The sequence below is a fragment of the Miniopterus natalensis genome, chromosome 13 (genome assembly GCF_054644295.1).
Source record: "Miniopterus natalensis isolate mMinNat1 chromosome 13, mMinNat1.hap1, whole genome shotgun sequence".
Taxonomy (NCBI): Eukaryota; Metazoa; Chordata; class Mammalia; order Chiroptera; family Miniopteridae; genus Miniopterus; species Miniopterus natalensis.
Window position 1 is genome coordinate 41,145,654 of NC_142093.1, and position 21,112 is coordinate 41,166,765.

The 21,112-nt window shown below is 36.1% G+C and overlaps 1 protein-coding gene and 1 non-coding gene across 3 annotated transcripts in view; both read left to right on the plus strand.

Moving 5' to 3' along the window:
• Window positions 1–21,112, plus strand: part of ALMS1 (ALMS1 centrosome and basal body associated protein) — a 113,165-nt gene that overhangs the window by 76,018 nt on the left and 16,035 nt on the right. For both annotated transcript variants that reach the window (XM_016202583.2, XM_016202584.2), the window contains exons 15-18: window positions 6,603–6,773; window positions 8,805–8,942; window positions 10,729–10,899; window positions 13,484–14,643. In XM_016202583.2, coding sequence (XP_016058069.2) covers window positions 6,603–6,773; window positions 8,805–8,942; window positions 10,729–10,899; window positions 13,484–14,643 — 1,640 coding nt within the window. The remainder of the gene's footprint in view (window positions 1–6,602; window positions 6,774–8,804; window positions 8,943–10,728; window positions 10,900–13,483; window positions 14,644–21,112) is intronic.
• LOC148091662 (U6 spliceosomal RNA) lies at window positions 3,770–3,876 on the plus strand. The gene has a single exon (XR_015715584.1). It is a non-coding gene; the product is annotated as a U6 spliceosomal RNA (small nuclear RNA).

A 21,112-nucleotide genomic window follows, 5' to 3' on the forward strand; every position in this document is an offset into this window, starting at 1 on the left:
TGTTTGGGTTAGTAGACTCTGTCTAGGTCAGAGTTTTCCAAGTTTGCTCGCAGAGCCCTTAATGCTTCAGCGATTTTTTTCCCTCATTATGTGGAACGCATATAATTATAAGAAGCATTTTTTCAAATAGCTAGTAAGTTATTAGGACACAAATACTTGTTTTGATCTAATAAAACAACTTAATTAAAATATTACCTATAAACAAAAATGTTAGGTATTTCTTTTTGGTTTTGTTTTTTGAAAGAAAATACTTCAGCCCTGCCAGGCGTAGCTCAACAGTTGAGCATTGACCTAGGATCCTGGAGATCAAGGTTCAGTTCCCTGTCAGGGCACATGCCCGACTTGCGGGCTCGATCCCCAGCGGGGAACATGCAGGAGGCAGCCGATAAATGACACTCTCATCACTGATGTTTCTATCTCTCTCTTTTCCTCTCCCTCCCTCTCTCTGAAATAAATAAATATTTTTTAAAGAAAGAAAGAAAATACTTCATTCATAAATAACCACAGTTACTAATGAGATATGTGCAGCTGCTAGGGCACTGTATACCTTCTCAAATCTTGAGATGAACTTGGACACAACACCCTATTTCCTGCTTTTATTACAGAAACTGTAATAAATTCAGGTTTGTAAAGATACCATAGCATTGAAAGGAGTATAGTTCTGTCTAATATTGAAACTTGACCTTGAGGTAGTAGTTTGTGTAGTGTATACCAGATAGCAGATATCATTGTTCTTTCCATAGATCTTTAAAATATCCTGCAGCACTCCTGTGAGATTACTCCAGGGCAACTGAGGATTTAGAAAATGTTTCCTCTGGTGACTTTAAAATAAGGATGGATAGTTGGTGTGTTGTGGGGTTTTGATTGATGGTATAACATTTTGAGTGGTCCACAGAAGATGACTTGGTTCAGTTTAGATATAAACTGTTTCTTCATGATTTGTCAGTAGACATCTTTATATTTGTAGAAATTACATAGAAAGGAGAAATTGTTTTGGTCTTAGGCATGTTTTTTAAAAAAATATATTTTTTTATTGATTTCAGAGAGAGGAAGGGAAAGGAGAGTGGGAGAGAGAGAGAAAAATCAGTTGGCTGCCTCCTGAATGCCCCCTATTGGGGATCAAGCCTGCAACCAGGGCATGTGCCCTGACTGGTAGTTGAACTGATTACCTTTTGGTGCATGGCATTACGCTCAACCCACTGAGCCACACTGGCCGGGCTTAGACAGATTTGTTTTGTTTTGTCTTGTTAATTTTGAGAGGACACAACTAGTACCTAATGGTAATTGACTTAAAGCCCCTGGTATAACTGTTTCTAATTTCCCACTATGATACCACTGAAAAAGGACTACATAAATGCTCATACTACCAAATATTAAAATTGATTATTAAGCCTTTAACCAGAACTTGAAAGAAATGTCCATTACTTGCTGGTCTCTGATTTTAAAAACACACTTAATGGCTACCAGAAATAAAACAAGATCGCTTAATTGATTGTAGGCAGGACATTTTTTGGTCTATCACTTTGAGCCTCTACTTCAGAAGTCAGAATGTCTGTATCAACAGAAATCTGATCAGTTTTCCCAGTACTTTTTGAGGCCTCTGGTGTCCAGCTATCCATTCACATCCATAACTATACCATCTAGTTGGAGACATTAACTTTTTAAAAATGTTTTTATTGATTTCAGAGAGAGGAAGGGAGAGGGAGAGAGAGAAAAACATCAGTGATGAGAGAATCATTGATTGGCTGCCTCCTGCATGCCCTCTACTGGGAATTGAGCCCAAAACCCATGCACGTGCCCTGACTGGGAATCGAACCAGGACCTCCAGGTTCATAGGTCAATGCTTAACCACTGAGCCATGCCTGGCTCGAGACATTATCTTTGAGAAAAAATGGGCAGTGATGGGAGGAGAAAATGACTCAAGTGGGATGGTACATTGTATCCTGAGAAATAATGCTCCTGTAAATAAGGTACTAAATATATCAGTAAGATAAGAGATCTAGTAACTGTATATACTTGAGATTGTAGTTTTTCATGTTCTCCATCTATTCTGAGAATAAGGGAGTTGAGAATAGAAAACAATCCTCTCTCAGACCAGTAGAGTTACTCTAGATGAAAGCCTAGGCATTGTTCTAATAGTCATTGTCTATTAATGTGTTGTGCATCTATGGATATGCGAATGATCCAATTAGAGTTTGGGGCCAAGGACAAGTTACTGTTAGCAAATATTTGGGCCAAATAGGTTTCTCCTTAATTGAGAATGAATAAACAATTGACCCCATAAAATCCTTTAAAAAAAATACAGACAAGCAAAGGTAACAACATCCCAAAGAAACAGGTGTTAGAATTTACTTATTAGGACCAGTAACATTCATAAACAGTAAAAGACTTTAAAGCAAAAATTATTACTAAAGACAAGTCACTTTATAGTGATAAAAGAGTCAGTCCATTATCAAGAAGGTAAAACACATAAATATACATGCACCTAGTAACAGAGTCCTAAATACAAAAAGAAAAACACAGAATTAAAAAGAAAACAAAACATGAAAAGTAATTCAAACCAGTAGCAAAAATAATTCCATTATATGAAATGTGCAGAATAAGCAAGTTCATGTAGATAGAAAGTAGATTACTGGTTGCCAGGAGTTGTGGGTGAGGGGGAAATGGGAAGTATATGCTAAACTTGTACAGGGGTTTTTTTGAGGTAACAAAAATGTTCTGTAATTAGATAGCAGTGCTGGCTGTGATTGTACTAAGAACTACTGAATTACATACTTATTTAAGTGTTTTGTGAATTATATCTCAATTCAAAAAAAAAGCAGCAGGAATGAACAAATGAAGGAAAGACTGCCTGAAAATGTAAAGATTTGGAAGCAGATTTAAAATACATTTTGCAGGCAATAAAGAGTAAACTTAATGTGAAGGAAATTGAAGTGGTGATGAGTACAAACTTGAGAAATTCTCCAAAAATACAGAGGAAAAAGAAGACGAGAAACATAAGAATCACAGCTATTTAGTAAACCAAACCAAGAATTATATCTATAGCTGAAGAAGAAAGCAGAACAGTGTGAACAAAAGTAATATCAAAGCCTGAATGGAGGAAATCTTAAGTCTCCTGAAAACGGGAACACAGTATGAAGATTGAAAGTTATGCGATCCAGGCAAAGATCAGTAGAAAGAGACTGACATACATACTAGAAAAAGATTTTGAGTTAGAATGAAAGGAAAAAATTACATAAACATATAATTGTTGTTTTTATTTTTTTAAAATATGTCTTTATTAATTTCAGAGAGAGGGAGAGAGAGAGAGGGAGATACATCAGTGATGAGAGAGTCATTGATCGGCTGCCTCTTGCGCATCCCCAACTGGGGATTAAGCCCATAACCCAGGCTCTGCATGATGTTTTAACTTATATTCTGACTTTAAACTCTAAATTCCTTTTAAAATGTATCTCTACTTGAGTGAATAAAAAGATAGGAGACTATGCATTGTGATCCCAGAATATATTCACTTAGAAAGATATATAACCAAAATTTGGTTGTTTTTTGTGTGTGTTTTGTTTGTTTTTTAATTATTTTCTGCATACTTCACTGAATTTTCTAAGGTAACCAGGTTGATTTTTATTTTTTTTTAAGGTGACAGAAAGCTTTCAGCTTATGTTCATTTGTTTTTTTCAATCAAACGGTTTTAAAGCTCTTATTGTGTTCCTGGCAGATACTGTGTGCTAGGTGCTATTTTTACAGGGGTGTGGAAAATAAACATGGCCCCATGCTCACTTCGGCAGCACATATACTAAAATTGAAACAATACAGAGAAGATTAACATGGCCCCTGCACAAAGATGACACCCAAATTCGTGAAGCGTTCCATATTTTAAAAACACCACCACATGGCCCCTATGATCCTGGAGTGTATGTTAAAGTGGAGAGAGATTAAACAAATAGACCACAAATAAGTACATTACAAATGATGAGTATTAAGAAATTAAAGAGTCCTAAGAGAATAATAAGAGGACCCAGTTTAGTTTTAGGAGCTCATGAAGAATTTTCCAAAGGAAGAAGAAACATTTGAGCCGAGACCTGGATGATAAAGGTGAGTTAGGAAGGCAGAGTGGAGAGTGAGAGTGTTTGGGCCAGAGGGAGCAACAGTATGGCCAAAGCTACTGAAGCAGGAGAGTTTAATGCACTTGACAGTTGAGAAAAAGGCAGGGTAGGTAGAGCAGGGTGGCAGCTAGATATGGTTAAGTAAAGGTAGGTCCAAGATCATGCAGGGTCTTGTAAAACCATATTGAAGCACTTGAATTTTATTCTGGTAGGCAGCTGTGGTTTGATTTACATTTGTAAAATTTACCCTGGGGAATGGCTTGTAGGTGGGAAGACTGGGAGCCATAGTGGGGGAGGGTCAAGAAGTGGAAGTGAGGGCACCAGTTCGCTGGAAGGCTGATGCAGTGTCAGTGCCAGAGATGGGAGTATGTGGGATTAGAGTGATGGCGTACAGACGGAAAGAAGTGCGTACCGTCAGCTTACTTTTAGGAAATAGTTCCTCCCAGACTTGGTGGTAGGTTACGGTGGCGGGTGAGGAGGCGAGAAAGATGCTCTCATGTCCAGGAGGAGCAAGCAACTGGGTGGGGAGAGAGGCGCCCTTTACTGAGATGCAGAGTCTGAAGAAGAAGCAGGTTTGAAAACGATCGAAATACCTGCTTTGGACATATTAAAATGCGATTCCTGTTCCACAGTCACATAGAGTTGTTAAATGTGCAACTGAATGTGGACAGTCAGTTTGCAGATGTTGAGGTTTATGCAAGGGCACCACAGAGAAGATGGCGCTATTTGCATCATAAATACATGCTGCTGTTTTATGAAAACGCATAGTGGGCATGAAGGTTCCAGATCTCCTTAGAAATTTGGAGCAATATTGTTAACTCTCTTCCTGCCTCAAACTTACACATCCGATAGCTGTGTACAGACGCAAGAAATAAGTACAGGTACACGCATTGGCATACATACATGTATGTGGCTCTACTGTCTTTCAGCTGCCTCTCAGCACCACTGAGACTGATTCTCTTGCTCATCTACTCGCTGCTCTCAGGAACTTAATTGTTCCCCACCTGACTGAACCTGACATTCTCTCGGAGAATGAAAGGTCGTAGTAAGAGTGTGCATGTGTGTGCTGCTGCCAGAGTGTGTTTGCTGTTTATCTGGAAGTAGTTGTGAGGAGAGTGACCCCCATGTATAGTTGTTTGTATTATACCATAGTATATAATAACAGTATTTTTGTAACTAAGGAAGGGACTGTTATTCTAATTTCTTCAAAAGATGCTGTAAGGGCTGGCTCTGTCTTGAATGCTAGAATCCGAAGCTCGGAAGAAAGGTTCCACTTAGAGATATATATTTGTTGCTCATCAGCATATAGGTAGTGTTCCATACATCGGTAATCTGTGATTTCACCCAGGATTTGGGCACCCAGGATTTGAAGAAAGCTCAATTTTGACCCCTTGTGGAACTATGACAGTGAGAGATTTGGTAGGAGAAAAGATATGAGGGATTTGCCACAGAGGTAGGATGCAAACCAGAGAAAGTGATACCACGGAAACTGAGAAGATCCAAATATAATTGGTACTATGGCCAGTAAGGTTTAGTAGGGTCTTTGCAATCTGTCTTGAAAAATTCTTCATGGCTTATTAATATTTGTATTGTACTGATGATACTGATACTTACCCAGCTTTTATTGCATATTCATTTTATGTGCTCAGAAAATGCGTGAAGTACAGAATTCCAGATTTGAAAGAAAACACATTTTTGTAGATGATAATTCTAAAGTTACTACAAACTCTTACATGTCCACAGATGTTCTTTTGCTGCTTATATGTGGCATAGATAAACTTTTATCAGTAGGAATAGAACATTAAAATTAAAAAAAAAATAAAATTAGTTTCAATTTGTGTATTTATTATTACATAAAAGGTTCCTTTCGGTGTTTTGTCTCTTGTATTGTTAGATTAATCTTCCTAAAACATAGCTGATTATATTTCTCTTTATTTAAAAAATCTTAACAATGTTGCATTTCACTTACAATAAAATTTACATTCTTTGGCTTGGGATTCCATGTCCTGCTGAATTTTGTCCCAAACAGTTATTTTTTAATATTTCACACCACTCTCTTTAATGTATTCTATAATCTAGCCAGAGCACAAATGTGTCTGCTGTTCTTACGTACTCTTGGCTTTCCTGCCTCCTTGTCTACTAATGCTATAACCTCTGCCTAAAATGTCTTTATTCCTTCCTCTGTGTTTTTCAAACAGCCTACTTATTTCCCAAGGTACAATTTTTTTTCACCTTCCTGTGAAAACCTTCCTGAGCTGGAAATTGTCTCCTTCCTGAATTAGTCTACTTTATATGTCTCCTCTTAATGTCATTTGCTTCTTAACCTTGTATTGCAATTTATTGTAAGTGTCTGACACTTTCGTTAGCTTCTGATTACTGTACAACACTCCCATTGTAGTGCTTTTTTTTTTTTGAAGTGGTTTAAGAGGTAAATTTTTGTCTTTCTTCAGCTTCATGCCTATATTTGTGTTAATTGTACTACTTTTCCATTTTTCTTAGGATCCAATGATGCCATTGCTCCAGATTTCCCGGCTCAGGTGCTAGGCACTAGAGACGATGACCTAGAATTCACTGTTAATATTAAACATAAAGAGGGGATCTACAGTAAGAGGGCAGTATCTAAGGCATCCTTATTAAAGGGGGGAAAAAACATTCAGAAAGATAATACAGGTAACTGGATTGGCTTTATATATTTTGTGTGCCCTATTCATCCTAAATGAGAATACTATTCAGTCTTTATCTTTTTCTGCTTTGTTATACACACTGTTAGCTATTTTATTGGGGATATAGAAAAAGGTAAAATATTTATAAAATCTTTTTAAATACTTCACAGATTTTTGAAACCTGTAAACTTTATTTTTACTATGGAAAATAAAATATGTTGCGATTTTTGAAATAAAATATAACCAGTCAAGTATGTTTTAGAGACTAGAATCCATAGAAAATCTTGATTAAATTACCTGATGAGTTTATCTGTCAGAAGATACAAACTAGTGGCAATTTGGTAGACGTAGATAACCCTGTGACAAACAATTGAGGATGGGGAGGATATGGAAAATTTGGCAGGGAACAAAGTGATAGAATAAGGGAACACTTTCAGAAGTCTGCACAAAGTACTCACCAACTATAACTCACTCTTAGGCTGCATTTGGTAAGGATGATGTGTTTGAAATAAAGTTGGGCTCTGTTACCTAAGGGACCTCTATAACCTCCCACCTGTTATGGGTGTCTACTAATACTATTATTGTTGTTCTTCATTTAAACTTTGCATCCTAAGGAAAAGTCCTCCCAACTTAATCCTATGCAGCCATTTCACCATGGGAAAAGTTCAGTCTCAGAACCTCTTACCTTAAAGGATTGTGAAAGATAGGGGGAGATGCTTGCCTGAAGAAATAGTGACCTGTGTAAAATAGCTAAATGAACTCATAAAATATATCAGAAGTAAATGTTTCAGTTGAAGGGATGGAATATAAAAGTGAGAAAATCTCTTAGAAAATAGAACATAAAAAGAAGGGAAAGAAAGGGGGAAAAAAAGAAAATTCAAGATTGGCCCAAAAGGTTCAACATCAGAAATGTGTTCCAAAGAGACAATAGAGAATCAATTCATTAGAGCCACATATATTAGTGTGAATAAATCCCCAAATCATAATATTGAGTGAAAAAGGCATGCTGCTTAAAGCTACATAGAGTATTATACCATTTATATAAAGTTTAAAGACATGCAAAACAATCCTGTATATTGTTAATTAATTTATACAATATAGTAAATAAAATAAAAACATCCTTGACATTGATAAACTCTAAATTCAGTATAAAGGTTGCTACTGAAAAGAGAATGGCCTCATTGAGGCTTTATACACAGAATCATTATAATCATTATTCAGTAATATTTTATTTTTTAAGACATACTGGTGTTCATTATGTTATGTTTAATAATCTCTATTGACTTTCTGATTTTTTTTGTTGAGAAATATTCATACTTAGAGATAGCAAATGAATTTCTTGTCAACCCAATGTAAAAACATGTAACCATTATTAACAAATGCTTTATCTTCGTTGTATTGGTGATTTTTTAATGTATTTACTAACATATTACTTTGCACTATTTTTTCTCATATAAAAAATCAAGAGCTGATTTTAAAAGACAAATAAAATAGCTAAATCTCTATCAAGTATGACCAAGGAAAACAGAAACAGAAAGGGTTAGACAAGTTTAAAAGGATGTGACTTAAGAAGATTTTTAAAGTTATATGAGTACTATATATAAACTGTCCATGATATAAATGCTTTTCTAGGATTATATGAAATATCAAAATTGGCTCTATAAGTAATAAAAACTTTAAGTAGGCAAAAGAACTTGAAAGGGTTGTTCAACTATACTTTTCTACTTTGAAAAAGATACCTGATCTAGTTTTTTTTCTTCATTGTTGTATCAAACCACAAGGAACAGATTTTAGTGATACTTCATTTGAACCATTGTTGTACAAAGAAAAATAAGGAAAGCTTTCCAATTTATGTCATAAATCCAACATAACTGTCACAGATTTTACATGGTGGGGCCCAAGAGGTGCTTTTTTTCTGATATATATAATGAGGTTTGGGGTTTTGTCTTTGGGGGGTTGTGGGGCAGATAGGGTTACTTGCCATGTGTGTTTATTATCTTTTCTTTCTCTGTGGTGTCAAATGATATCGTTATTTCAGATGCTCAGGTTCAAGTTCTTATCACTGGAAATGAGAACCTCTCAGACAAAAACCAGAAAAAGGAGATCTACAGTAAAAAGGCAGTGACTAAGCCTGCCCAAGCTAAAGAAATGGAAGTCTTGCAGAAAGACACTGGAGGTAGCTGAACTGGATTATCTGCATATTATTTTCTTCTGGCCTTCTAAAATGAGAATAGATAGAACAGTATTCTCTATTCTCTTCTTGCTCTTTCATCTTGCTCATATGTGAAGTAAGATACTAGCTGTAATTTTTGTTATACGTTGACAGGTATAAAACCAAGTGTTTAATGAAACATTTTTAAAGCTCTTTGATACATTTCTGGAGAACTTTGTGAATGTAGTACACAAATTAATTTCATTGACAGAAATTCACTTAATGGACTTTTTAAAAACATTCAGTGCCACGAAATGCTGACTTTCTGACACCATTGTTTATATAAGTCTGTGTGCTTTAGGAGTTTAGCTTGTTTACCTTCTTAACTACCTATCCAGTTAATTTTCTTCAGTGGGACTATGCTGATTAAAAATGCCTATAGTGTGTTTAAGTTAGGTTGAGTTTTGGCTCTGAGAGATGAAAACAACAAAATAACATTGGCTTAAAGAAGGCAGGAAATTGTCTCTCTTTCTTGTAAAAATCCAGAGATAGACATCCAGGGGTGACTTGGTACTTCAGAGTATCAGGGCACAAAGCTCTTTCTCTCCTGTTGCTTTAACATTGTTAGCCTCCATTCTCATGCTGTAGCCATCTGGCTCACATTTCAGCCAGCAGAAAGGAAGAAAGGAAAAGAAAAAAGCATATTCCTTCTTTAAAATACTTCTCAGTAGTTACATGTACTGTTCCCCTTCGATCCTACTGGACACACTTAGTCACATCGTCACACCAAGCTATGTTGCCACAGAGTCTGGGAAATATCTTTATTCTGGTAACTATATGCCCAGCTATGTTGGGGTTCTGTTTTAGAGGAAAAAGGAAACTGGATTTCAGACGACACCTTGCAGTCTGCTACCATGTAAACAGAAATATATCTTTTGGAGGATAATTGTGTATTATGCTCTTTAATTGTGTATTACTTTTTTTTCAAATTTATATTATATTCTGGTCAACACTTCAAAAATTTATCCCCCTTTTGAATATTCCAAAAGCAGTTTTGATGATGTTACTCTACTAATCAAAAAGTTTTCATTGCCCTTAAGAATAAAATCTTAACTTTTAGCGTAGTCTTTCAGAACAATAGAATCAGCTCCAAAACAGCTTTTCAAAAGCCAATTTTATCTCTCTTCTTTATAAATTCTGTAGTCAAACTATATATTTGCTCTATTTCTTAGATGTTCAGTTGCTTTCCTGACTCCGTTCTTTTCTAATATAGTCACCTCTGCCTAAAATGGCCTTCCTCTTTCCATTTCAGTCTGTATTCCAGCTCAGCTATCTTTTAATACCAAGCTTAGTTAACTTTCCTTTGAGTGCTTATACTTCTTTATCTTTCTCTTATGGTGTAATTCTTTTATTTTGTATGATGTCTATTTTTATACATTTTTTATTTTTTTTTAAATATATTTTTATTGATTTCAGAGAGAGGAAGGGAGAGGGAGAGACAGATAGAAACATCAATGATGAGAGAGTCATTGATCGAACCCACAACCCGGGCATGTGCCCTGACCGGGAATCGAACCCCGATCGCCTGGATCCTAGGTCAGTGCTCAACCGCTGAGCTACACCCGGCCGGGCTATACATTTTTTTTAACTCCAATGTAGAGCAACAGTTTCTAAACACATTCTTGATTGATCTTTTTATTTTTTCTTCAACACCAATAATAATGCCCTTCATAGTAGATGCTGGAGAAGTATTTTAAAATATTTTTTGTCAACTTCCTGTCTGGATAGGGTATTAATTGCCCTCTCTTAGGTTCCAGTGATGCAGTTGCTGCAGAGCTGTCAGCTCAACTACAAGGCCCAAAGATTAAACACCTACCAGACACTAAAGCCATTCAACAGAAGGAGGAGATCCATAGTCAGAGGACATTTCCTAAGGAAGCCTGGTCAGAAGATAAGGAATCCTTGCAGATAGATATTGAAGGTAATGGGATTGGGATGTGTGTGTGGGAGGGTTGGGAGTGCTATGTCTGTTCTCTTTTCATTCTGATGAGAATATAACCTCATGATTTAAACAGATCCATTTTTTCTTTTTTCACTTTCTTATGTGAACTTCAGTGCTACTTTGTTTGGATGTACATATTGATTTGTAAAATAATTGTTACTTCTGGGAAAAGATATTGGCAACTTAGAAACAAGATTATAAATAAATACCTAAGGCAGATAGTATTACAAGTGAAGTATCATGTCTCAGTACTGACACAGGGGAAAACCTAAAGGTATTCCAGAAGACTAACAAAGAAAGAACCTTAATAGAAACTTTTAAAAAATTACAGTAAAAGAGAGCCAAGACCATATCTATTTATGTTTACTCATGGCCCCTTTTAAGTCTTAACAAAAGAAAGGCATTGAGTACACAAGCCATTACTACCTGGCTGTCAAACTTTACCTCTTAGAGGAAGATAGCACAGTACCCAAATAAGGAAAGAAAGGAGTCAAGGAGCTATAATCTATCCATCTTGTATTTTCAAAATAGTGCAGGTACAGCTGATCACATCAAGAATGTATAAGATAAATGATTTTCCACAAGGGTGCCAAAACTGCATAGTGGGGAAAAAACATTCTCTTCAGCAAGTGGTGTTGGAAAACTGGATATCCATGTGCAAAAGAATGAAGTTGGATGCTTACCTTTTACCACATTTAACTCAAAATGAATTAAAGATCTAAACATAAGAGCTAAAATTATGAAACTGTTAGCAGAAGTCATAGGGGGAAAGCTCCATGGCCTTGGATTTGGCAGTGATTTCTTGGATATGACACCAAAAGCACAAGCAACAAAATAAAAAAATAAAAAATAAGTTATACTACACCAAATTAAAAACTGCATCAAAGGACAGTCAATAGAGTGAAAAGGCAACCTGTGAAATGGGAGAAAATATTTGTAAATCATGGTAAGTGCTTAATATCCAGATTATATATGGAACCTTTATAATTCAACAACAGAGAAACCCAATTTAAAAATGGGCAAAGGATTTGAATAGACAGTTCTCCAAAGAAGATATATGAATGACAAATAAGCACATGAAGAGATGCTCAGTATCACTCATCATCAGAGAAATGCCTCTTAAAACCACAATGAGATACCACTTCACACCGATTATGATGGCCACTGTCAGAACAAAATAACAATTGTAGGCAAGGATGCAGAGAGATTGGAACCATTGTGTACTGTTGGTAGGAATATAAAAGGGTGCAGCCATTGTGGAAAATAGTGTGGAGGTTCCTTAAAAAATAAAAAAATAGAATTAAGCATATAATCTACCAATTCCACTTCTGGGTATATATCTAAAAAAATCAAAGCAGATCTTATAGATAGGTACACACTTACATTCTTCTCAGCATTATTCAAGTTAATCAAGATATTAAAACCCAAATGTCCATCAACAGGTGAATATATATATAAATATGTTGATATATATATAGAGAGAGAGAGAGAGATTTTAGAGAGGAAGAAACACTGATTTGTTGTGCCGCTTACTTATGTATTCATTGGTTGATTCTTATATGTGCCCTGAACGGGTATCAAACTCACAACCTTGGGGAATTGGGGCAATGCTGTAACCAACAGAGCTACCTGACCAGGGCAGATTGTCTTTTTATACTTGGACATAAAAGCAGATTTCATGTGTCTTATTATATTTTAGGGAAATTGCCTTAACGATTCCCAGAGTATTTAATGAAAACTCTAGTTGCCACTAATCTATACTGTAGGTGAAAGGGATCCCATAGTTACAAGTGTTACTTGTTGCATGCATGTATACGTCTTTGTTTCTACCCATGACTTGGAACTCCAAAAATATATATTGATTCTATATTACTATGTACAGTTTTGGTTTATGATTGTAAGATGTTATTACATCTAAAAATGCCCATTTTGACATAGAATAATGACTGTCAAAAGTGAATTTAGAGGATGGTAAATTTTGTATTAGGTATATTTTACCACAAGAAACAAAATTGGAGGGAAAAAATGTAAAGATGGCTCACAGAAAGGAATTTTAAGAGGCTCTAGAACATACAAAGAGTTTTTCTTTTTTATCCCGCACATTTAGTTACTGATGATGAAAATGAATTCTCAGGTTTCTTAGCTGAAAGAGGGGCTAATAATACCTGTCTCTCAGTTTTATCAACATGATTGAATAAAAAGGGGGGAAAAAGATATAGGGCACATATAATAGCCCACACATAGCAAGCAGTTAATACAAAGCAGCTACTGTTACAGTCCAGAGGACTAAAGTACATTTCTTGAGGTCACACAGCCAGTTTGTGGCAGAGTCCCTCCCAGAATCCAGGTCTTCTGACCCTGAGCCTCTTAAATGTTTACCATACCAGTCTGGCCACTAAGCACAAGGCATGAATCCTTTGTTTAGGCGGTGAATTTTCTGAAACTTTATATATAAACTGTTCTTTTCTTCTATATCTAAAGAATTAAGTGTGAATATGATTTCTAAAGGGAATGAAAATATTTTGAAAGTCCTCCAAAATCTTTTTTTTTCTCTCCTTTTCAGAGTCCAGATGTCATTCAGAATTTGAAAATACTACCCATTCTGTGTTCAGGTCAGCCAAGTTTTACTTTCATCACCCAGTGCACCTACCAAGTGATGGAGATTTTAGCCACGAATCCTTAGGGAGAAGTGTTTTCATGAGACATTCTTGGAAAGATTTCTTTCAGCATAATCCAGACAAACAACATACTTCTCTTCCTCCCCCTTATCAAAATGAAGAAAAGACTAAGACAGATTATGCCAGTATAGAGAGCCTCAGTATCAATGTGAACTTGAAAAACAAAGAAGTGATTCATCCTACTAAAAATCAAGCTGGAGATTATGCAAAATGTGACAGACAAGTTAATGATCAAAAGAAAGATCTTAAGGTCACCCCAGAGCCCACAACTCAGCATATTACAAGTTTGAATGCTCTCTGGAATAAGTATCAAGAGCGTCAGAAGCAACAGAAACCTCTAGGGTTCAGTGGTGGGAAAGAACTATCCTTGGTGGAGCGACTTGATCGTTTAGCTAAACTTCTTCAGAATCCCATCACACATTCTCTTCGGCCCTCAGAAGGTACACAGGATCATAGCAGAGGGCAGCAAGATGCTAAGGAATGGAGTGGTGGACAGCAACAGCAGAGAAACAAGCTTCAGAAAAAGAAGCGGTATAAAAGCTTGGAGAAATGCCATAAAAACATAGGCGAGCTTAAAAAAAGCAAGGTGCTTTCTACTCATCAAGCTGGCAGGTCCAATCAGATTAAAATTGAACAGGTTAAATTTGATAAATATATTCTGAGAAAACAGCCAGATTTTCCTTATATAAACAATACTTCTTCAGATTCTAGACCCTCAGAGGACAGTGAGCTGCTCACAGATACTGCCACCAACATCCTGTCCACCACAACTTCTCCTGTGGAATCAGATATATTGACCCAAACAGATAAAGAAGTGACTTTGCATGAGAGGAGCAGCTCTATTTCCACCATTGACACTGCCCGATTGATCCAGGCTTTTGGCCATGAAAGAGTTTGTTTGTCACCCAGGCGAATTAAATTATACAGTAGCATCACCAACCATCAGAGGAGATACATTGAGAAGCGGAGCAAGAACAAGAAGAAAGCACTGAGTACATGTTATCCCCAAATGACTTCTGAACACACCAGAAGGAAACGCATCCAGGTACATGGCTACAAATTGCATCTGGCAGTGTGACTGCCTTTTTCATGGACTTCTTAGTTAAGCTTTGCACACAGGTGAAAAAAAGCCATTTGCCCTTTCCTCACTATAATATTCCTTACCAACTGGAAAAGAGTGAGAAAGTGTAGTACAGTGCTCTTGTGAGTTGTCATTCTTTTCATCAACATTCATTTACAAATTATCCTTTGGTTGAAGGGCTTTGCTGCTGACTGCTTCAGAATTTGCAAAGCATATCCCTGGCACAGGGGAGGCTTGAGTTTAGAAAGACCTCCATTCTGAACAATATTGCCTGGGGGTTTTTTGCTTGTTTTTTGTTTATTCATTTCTACCTGTCTTTCAAGAAATGTTGAGTTGCTTTTAAACACACACACACACACACTACCATATGATTTTTTAAAAGTAAATGAAGAATTTGAATGAAAGAAAATTATGGAAGCCAGAGAGGGGTGAGGTACAACATGACTTTTAAAAATAAATAAATGAAGAATTATGAGTTATGGGAAGAAAAGTTGATGCTAGAGGGGAGATAAGATATACCTTGTAGGTATGGTTGTAAGCCACAAATTTTGCTTTGTTTTCTACCAGTTAGTGTTCCTAGAATTTTGTAATCAGTCACGAGTCTATAATATAAATATGAATTTTCAAAAGCATTACATATATCTGGTACTAAGACCTAAGAGAAATTTACTCATCTTTCCTCATAAAGAAGGCACCACAGTGTAACAGAGTCCTCAGCAGCATCCTTACAGTAGGTTCAATAGCAATGCCTGTAAGGCTAATGACCTTATTACGGAGCTCAGTAAAGGCAGTTTTCAAGGGGTCAACAAATATAAGTACTTTAACCCAAGAATAAAATTTAGGGTATCTAGAGAAGTGCTCTACAAAGAGTGATGTTTGCAAAATGGTTTTTTGGAGTATAGAAAGGAAAATATTAGATTTACATTTTTCTCAAACTTTTAAAATATATTTTATATATGTTTATACTATATGAGTGCAGTAGTAATATATAATTTATAGTTATAAATACAGGGTGGGGCAAAAGAAGGGTTACAGTTCATACAGAAAATACAATAAATAATAATAATACAAGAATGAACTGTTTCATGTACTCACAAATGTAACTCTACTTTTGCCAACCCTTTAAATATCAACTTTGGTAATTTATGCTCAAAAATATTGCCTGGCTGGGTGGCTCAGTTGGTTGAGCATCATCCATACACCAAAAAGGCTGTGGATTCAACTCCCCATTAGGCACATACCTAGATTGCTGGTTTGACCCCCAGTCAGGGTGCAGAAGGAAGGCAACCTATCAATGTTTCTCTCTCTCTCAAATCAGTCAGAAAAATATCCTCAGGTGAGGATTAAATATATATATGTGTGTGTGTGTATTTTATCTGTAGGACCACATGATCACATAATTTAGAGACTGATAGTCTAGACAAAAGAAGACACAAGACAGCCAGTTTACCATAAATATTATAATTGAGGTTTGGTAGGTATTAAATGACAGTGATTACATAAATAAATAGTACAATATGACTTTATTTTTTAAGTAAAAATAATTGGGAATGGCACAGAGTAAGGCTTTTTGTTCCATAGAGGAGATAGGGAAAAGGATCCGGGTAGAGGGATTTTTGTGTGTGTAGTAAAATACATACACATAACAAAGTTTATCATTTTAATCATCTTAAAGTGTACAGTTTAGTGGCACTGAGTACATTCACAGTGTTTTATAGCCATCACCACTATCTAGCTTAACTTTTCATCACCCCAGTGGAAACTTCATATGCATTAAGCAATCTCTACTCCCTCTTCCCTACAGTCCCTGACAACCACTTAACTTTCCTGTTTCTGTGAGCTTGCCTGTTCTGGTTATTTCATATAAATGGAATCATACAATATGTGACCTTTGTGTCAGCTTTCTTTCCCTTTAGCTTAATGTTTTGGGGGTTCATCCATGTCCTAGCATGTATCAGTATTTCTTTGCATGTATATACCACATTTTACTTATCCATTCATCCATTCATGGACATTTGGATTGTTTCCACCTTTTAGCTATTATGAGTAGAGCTGATATGAACATTTGTGCACAAGTGTTTTTTTGAATACCCATAAACAGGCCTTTTGAGTATATATCTAGGAGTGGAAATACTGAGTCGTGGTGATTCTGTGTTTGGCTTATTGAGGAGCTGCCAAACTGTTTTCCACTGTGCCCAGGTTGTGAGTTAGATCTCTCGTCCAGGTGCGTATGGGAGGTGACCTATCAATGTTTCTCTCTCACATTGATGTTTCTCTCCCTCTTCCCCTCTCTCTAAAATCAGTAAACAGCCCTGGCTAGCGTGGCTGAGTGGTCAGAGCATCAGCCCATGCAGTAGAGGGTCCCAAGTTCGATTCCCGGCCTGGTCAGGAAGCGTGTGGGAGGCAACCAACCAATGTGTGTCTCTTGTCAATTTTTCTCTGTCTCTCCCTTCCTTCCTCCCTCCCACACTCTCTTAAAAAAAAAAAAAATCAATGGGAAAAGTAATCCTCAGGTGAGGGTTAACAAAAAATAAAGTAAAATAAAATCAATAAACATATCCTCAGGTGAGGATTTTTAAAAAAATCTAATATTTGCTAATCTGATGTGTGAAAAAGCTCATTGCTTTAAATTGCCATTTTTTAATATTAGGTTTCAAGGATTGTCATTACATTTCTTATTTTGAGAATTACCTTGTTTACTCTGTCCATACTTCTCTGAAGATTTTTTCCTATTAATTTTTAAGCATTAATTATAATGTATTAATATCATAATACAGGCATACCTCAGGAATATTGTAGGTTCAGTTCCAGACAACTACAATAAAGCAAATATCAAAATAAAGAAAGTCATGAATTTTTCGGTTTCCCAGTGCATGTAAAGGTTATGTTTATATTGTAGTCTACTAATTGTGCAAAAGCATTATGTCTAAAAATACAATGTACATGACTTAATTTAAAAATATTTGATCACTAAAAAATGCTAACCATCATCTGAGTATTCAGCAAATCCTAATCTTTTCGCTGATGGAGGGTCTTGCCTCGATGTTGATGGTTGCTGACTGATCGGGGTAGTGGTTGCTGAAGGTTAGAATGACCCTAGCAATTTCTTAAAATAAGACAACAATGAGCCTGGCTGGCATGGCTCAGCATTTGAGCATTGACCTATGATTTAGGAGATCGAGATTCGATTTCCAGTCACGGCATATGTCCAGATTGCGGGCTCGATCCCCAGTAAGGGGCGTGCGGGGGCAGCCGATTAATGACTCTCTCAGCATTGATGTTTCTCTCTCTCCCTCTCCCTGCCTCTCTCTGAAATCAATAAAGACATTTTTTTTTTTTAAAAAAAGACAACAATGATTGACGTTTTACCCACAGTAGAACTTTCAGAATTGTAGTCAATCCTCAAACCCTGCTGTTGCTTTTATCAACAAAGTTTATGTAATATTTTAAATCCTTTGTTGTCATTTCAACAGTCTTCACAGCATCTTCACCAAGGAGTCTATTCCATCTCAAGAAACCTTTCTTTGCTCATCCATAAGAAGCATATCTTCATCGGTTAAAGTTTTATCATTAGATTGCAGCAATTTAGTCACATCTTCAGGCTTCACATCTAATGCTAGTTCTCTTGCTTTTCCCACCATATCTGTAGTTATTTCCTCCACTGAATTCTTGATCCCCTAAGTTGTTCATGAATTTTGGAATCAGCTTCTTCCTAACTCCTGTTAATATTGATATTTTGACCTTTCCATAAGTCAGATATTCTTAATGGCATCTAGAATGATGAATCTTTCCAGAAGGTTTTCATTTACCCCGATCCATCAGAAGAATCACTGTCTGTGTAATCTATAGCTTTACTAAATGTATTTCTTTAAGAATTAGACATTATTAAAGTCAAAATTACTCCTTGGTCTATGGACTGCAGAATGGATGTTGTGTTAGCAGGCACGAAAACATTAACCTCATTGTACATCTCCATCAGAGCTCTTTGGTGACCAGGTGCATTGTCAGTAAGCAGTATTATTTTAAAAGGTATCTTTTTTCCTGAGCTTAGGTCTCAACAGTTGGCTTAAAAAGTTTTTAGTAAACCATGTTGTAAACAGATGTGCTATCATCCAGGCTTTGTTGTTCCATTTATAGAGCATAGGCAGAGTAGATTTAGCATAACTCTTAAAAGTCCCGAGGGTTTTTTGAGCTCATTGTCTTCAACTTAAAGTCAGCAGTTGCATTAGCCCCTAACGAGAATCAGCCTGTCTTTTGAAGCTTTGAAGCCAGAAATTGACCTCTTTAGCTGTGAAAGGCTTAGGTAATATCTTCTTCCAATATAATGCTCTTTTGTCTATATTGCAAATCTGTTGTTTAGCATAGCCACCTTCATTGATTTTCTTAGCTAGATCTGGATAATTTTTCTCAGCTTCTAAATCAACACTTGCTGTTTGACCTTGCACTTTTATGTTATGAAGATGGCTTCTTTCGCTAACTCTCATGAACCAACCTCTGCTAGCTTCAAACTTTTCTTCTGCAACTTTATCACCTTTCTCTGCCTTCACAGAATTGAAGAGAGTTGGAGCCTTGCTCTGGCTTAGGTTTTGGCTTAAAGGAATGTTGCAGCTGAGGTAACCTATCCAGAAAAACTTTCTCCATATCAGCAACAAGGCTATTTTGCTTTCTTAACATTCGTATGTTCACTGGAGTAGCACTTTTAATTTCAAGAGCTTTTTCTTTGCATTCACAACTTAACTGGTCCTAGAGACCTAGTTTTCAGCCTATCTCAGCTTCAACATGCCTTTCCTCACTAAACTTAATTCTAGCTTTTGATTTAAAGTGAGAGATCTGCAACTCTCACTTGAATGCTAGAGGCCATTGTAGGGTTATTAATTGGCCTAATTTCAGTATTGTGTCAGGGAATAGGGAGACCCAAGGAGAGGGGGAGATGGGGGTACTGCTGGTGAATGGAGCACTCAGAACACACATAACACCTATCAGTTAAGTTTGCCATCTTATATGGTATCCCAAAACAATTCCAATGGTAACATCAGATCACTGGTCACAGATCACCATAACAGAATTTAATAATAATGAAAAAGTTTGAAGTATTGCAAGAATAACCAAAATATGACACAGACATGAAGTGAACAAATGCTATTGGAAAAGTGGCACCGATAGACTTGCTTGAAGTGGGAGTTGCTAGAAACCTTCAATTTGTAAAAAAAACCCAGCATCTGCAAAGTTCGATAAAGCAAAGCACAATAAAGTGAGGTATGCCTGTAGTACTGTTATATACTCAACTTCTTTATTTCTTTGTTCTGTGCTAAGAAAGATTGCAACTCAAGATTTTTTTTTTAATTCTCCTGTTTTTTAATACTTTTTTAAGGTAGAGAGCAACACTCTTAAACCCCTAATCCATATGGAATTTATTTTTCTGTGTATAGGTATGATTTTTGTGTTCAGTTGTCAATAGAGGCTTTTAAATAAAGTGGTATTCGTAAATTATAAAAATCCAATATTATTTCGTTAAGCTGGACTCTAATCAAATGGACTCTAATCATGGTCCTTTTGAAATTTCTGCTCAAAATAACTGAAATAATATGTGAACACCTTATCAGAATGGGGAGATTTAAAGAAGAAACTTACCTCTGACCAAAATAGCCATTTCATTTATTAAATCTGAAGTTAGATCAGAACATACAAGTGAAAATAACATAGATATATCTGATTTCATGGGTATATAATGAGTGAAATAAAGATTTTAGAGTCATTATATAAAGGTGATCATCTTCATAAATATTAACCTGTTTTTTTCCATGTGTTAATTGAGAACTTGCTTCATTTTCTTTTCTACCCCAGATTTCTGGGAAATTTGACTATCCTGTTAGTTTCTTTAACCTCAGTTCTAATTTAACCATCCAGTCTTGTGACCATACTCTGAATTTTGGCATTCAGAATCATTCCATCTCTGTAATCTTTACTTATTCGTGTAACAAAAGAAAATTTCTAAGGAGCTTTTTTAATTTTCTGGGGAGTTTTTTCATAATTGCTACTTACCATACTTGCAGAAATAAATGACCAGTTCTGCTTTTCTAAAGGTGAATAAGAGTTATCACCTGAGTTCCTGCTTTTTAAACTTTAATCTTGTCTCTAGGAATTGAAACTAGGTTAAAATGATATTTTTGGGACAGGTACTTTGTGATTGTGTCACCCTTTACTGGTTAGTAAGTTTTATTGAAATTACAGTTGCCAACTGAAAACTTCTTACAAAAAGTGTCTTTTGATGCCTTTGCATGTATTTCTAATTTTGACTCAGACTATCTTATCATTGTGTCTCTCTGGTCCTAAACTTGAGTGTATCTCTGGTCCAAAACAAAGCATCTCCTTGCAGACACCTGACTACCAGATGATCACCAGTAACAATCTTTCTACATGAAGAATAGCCATA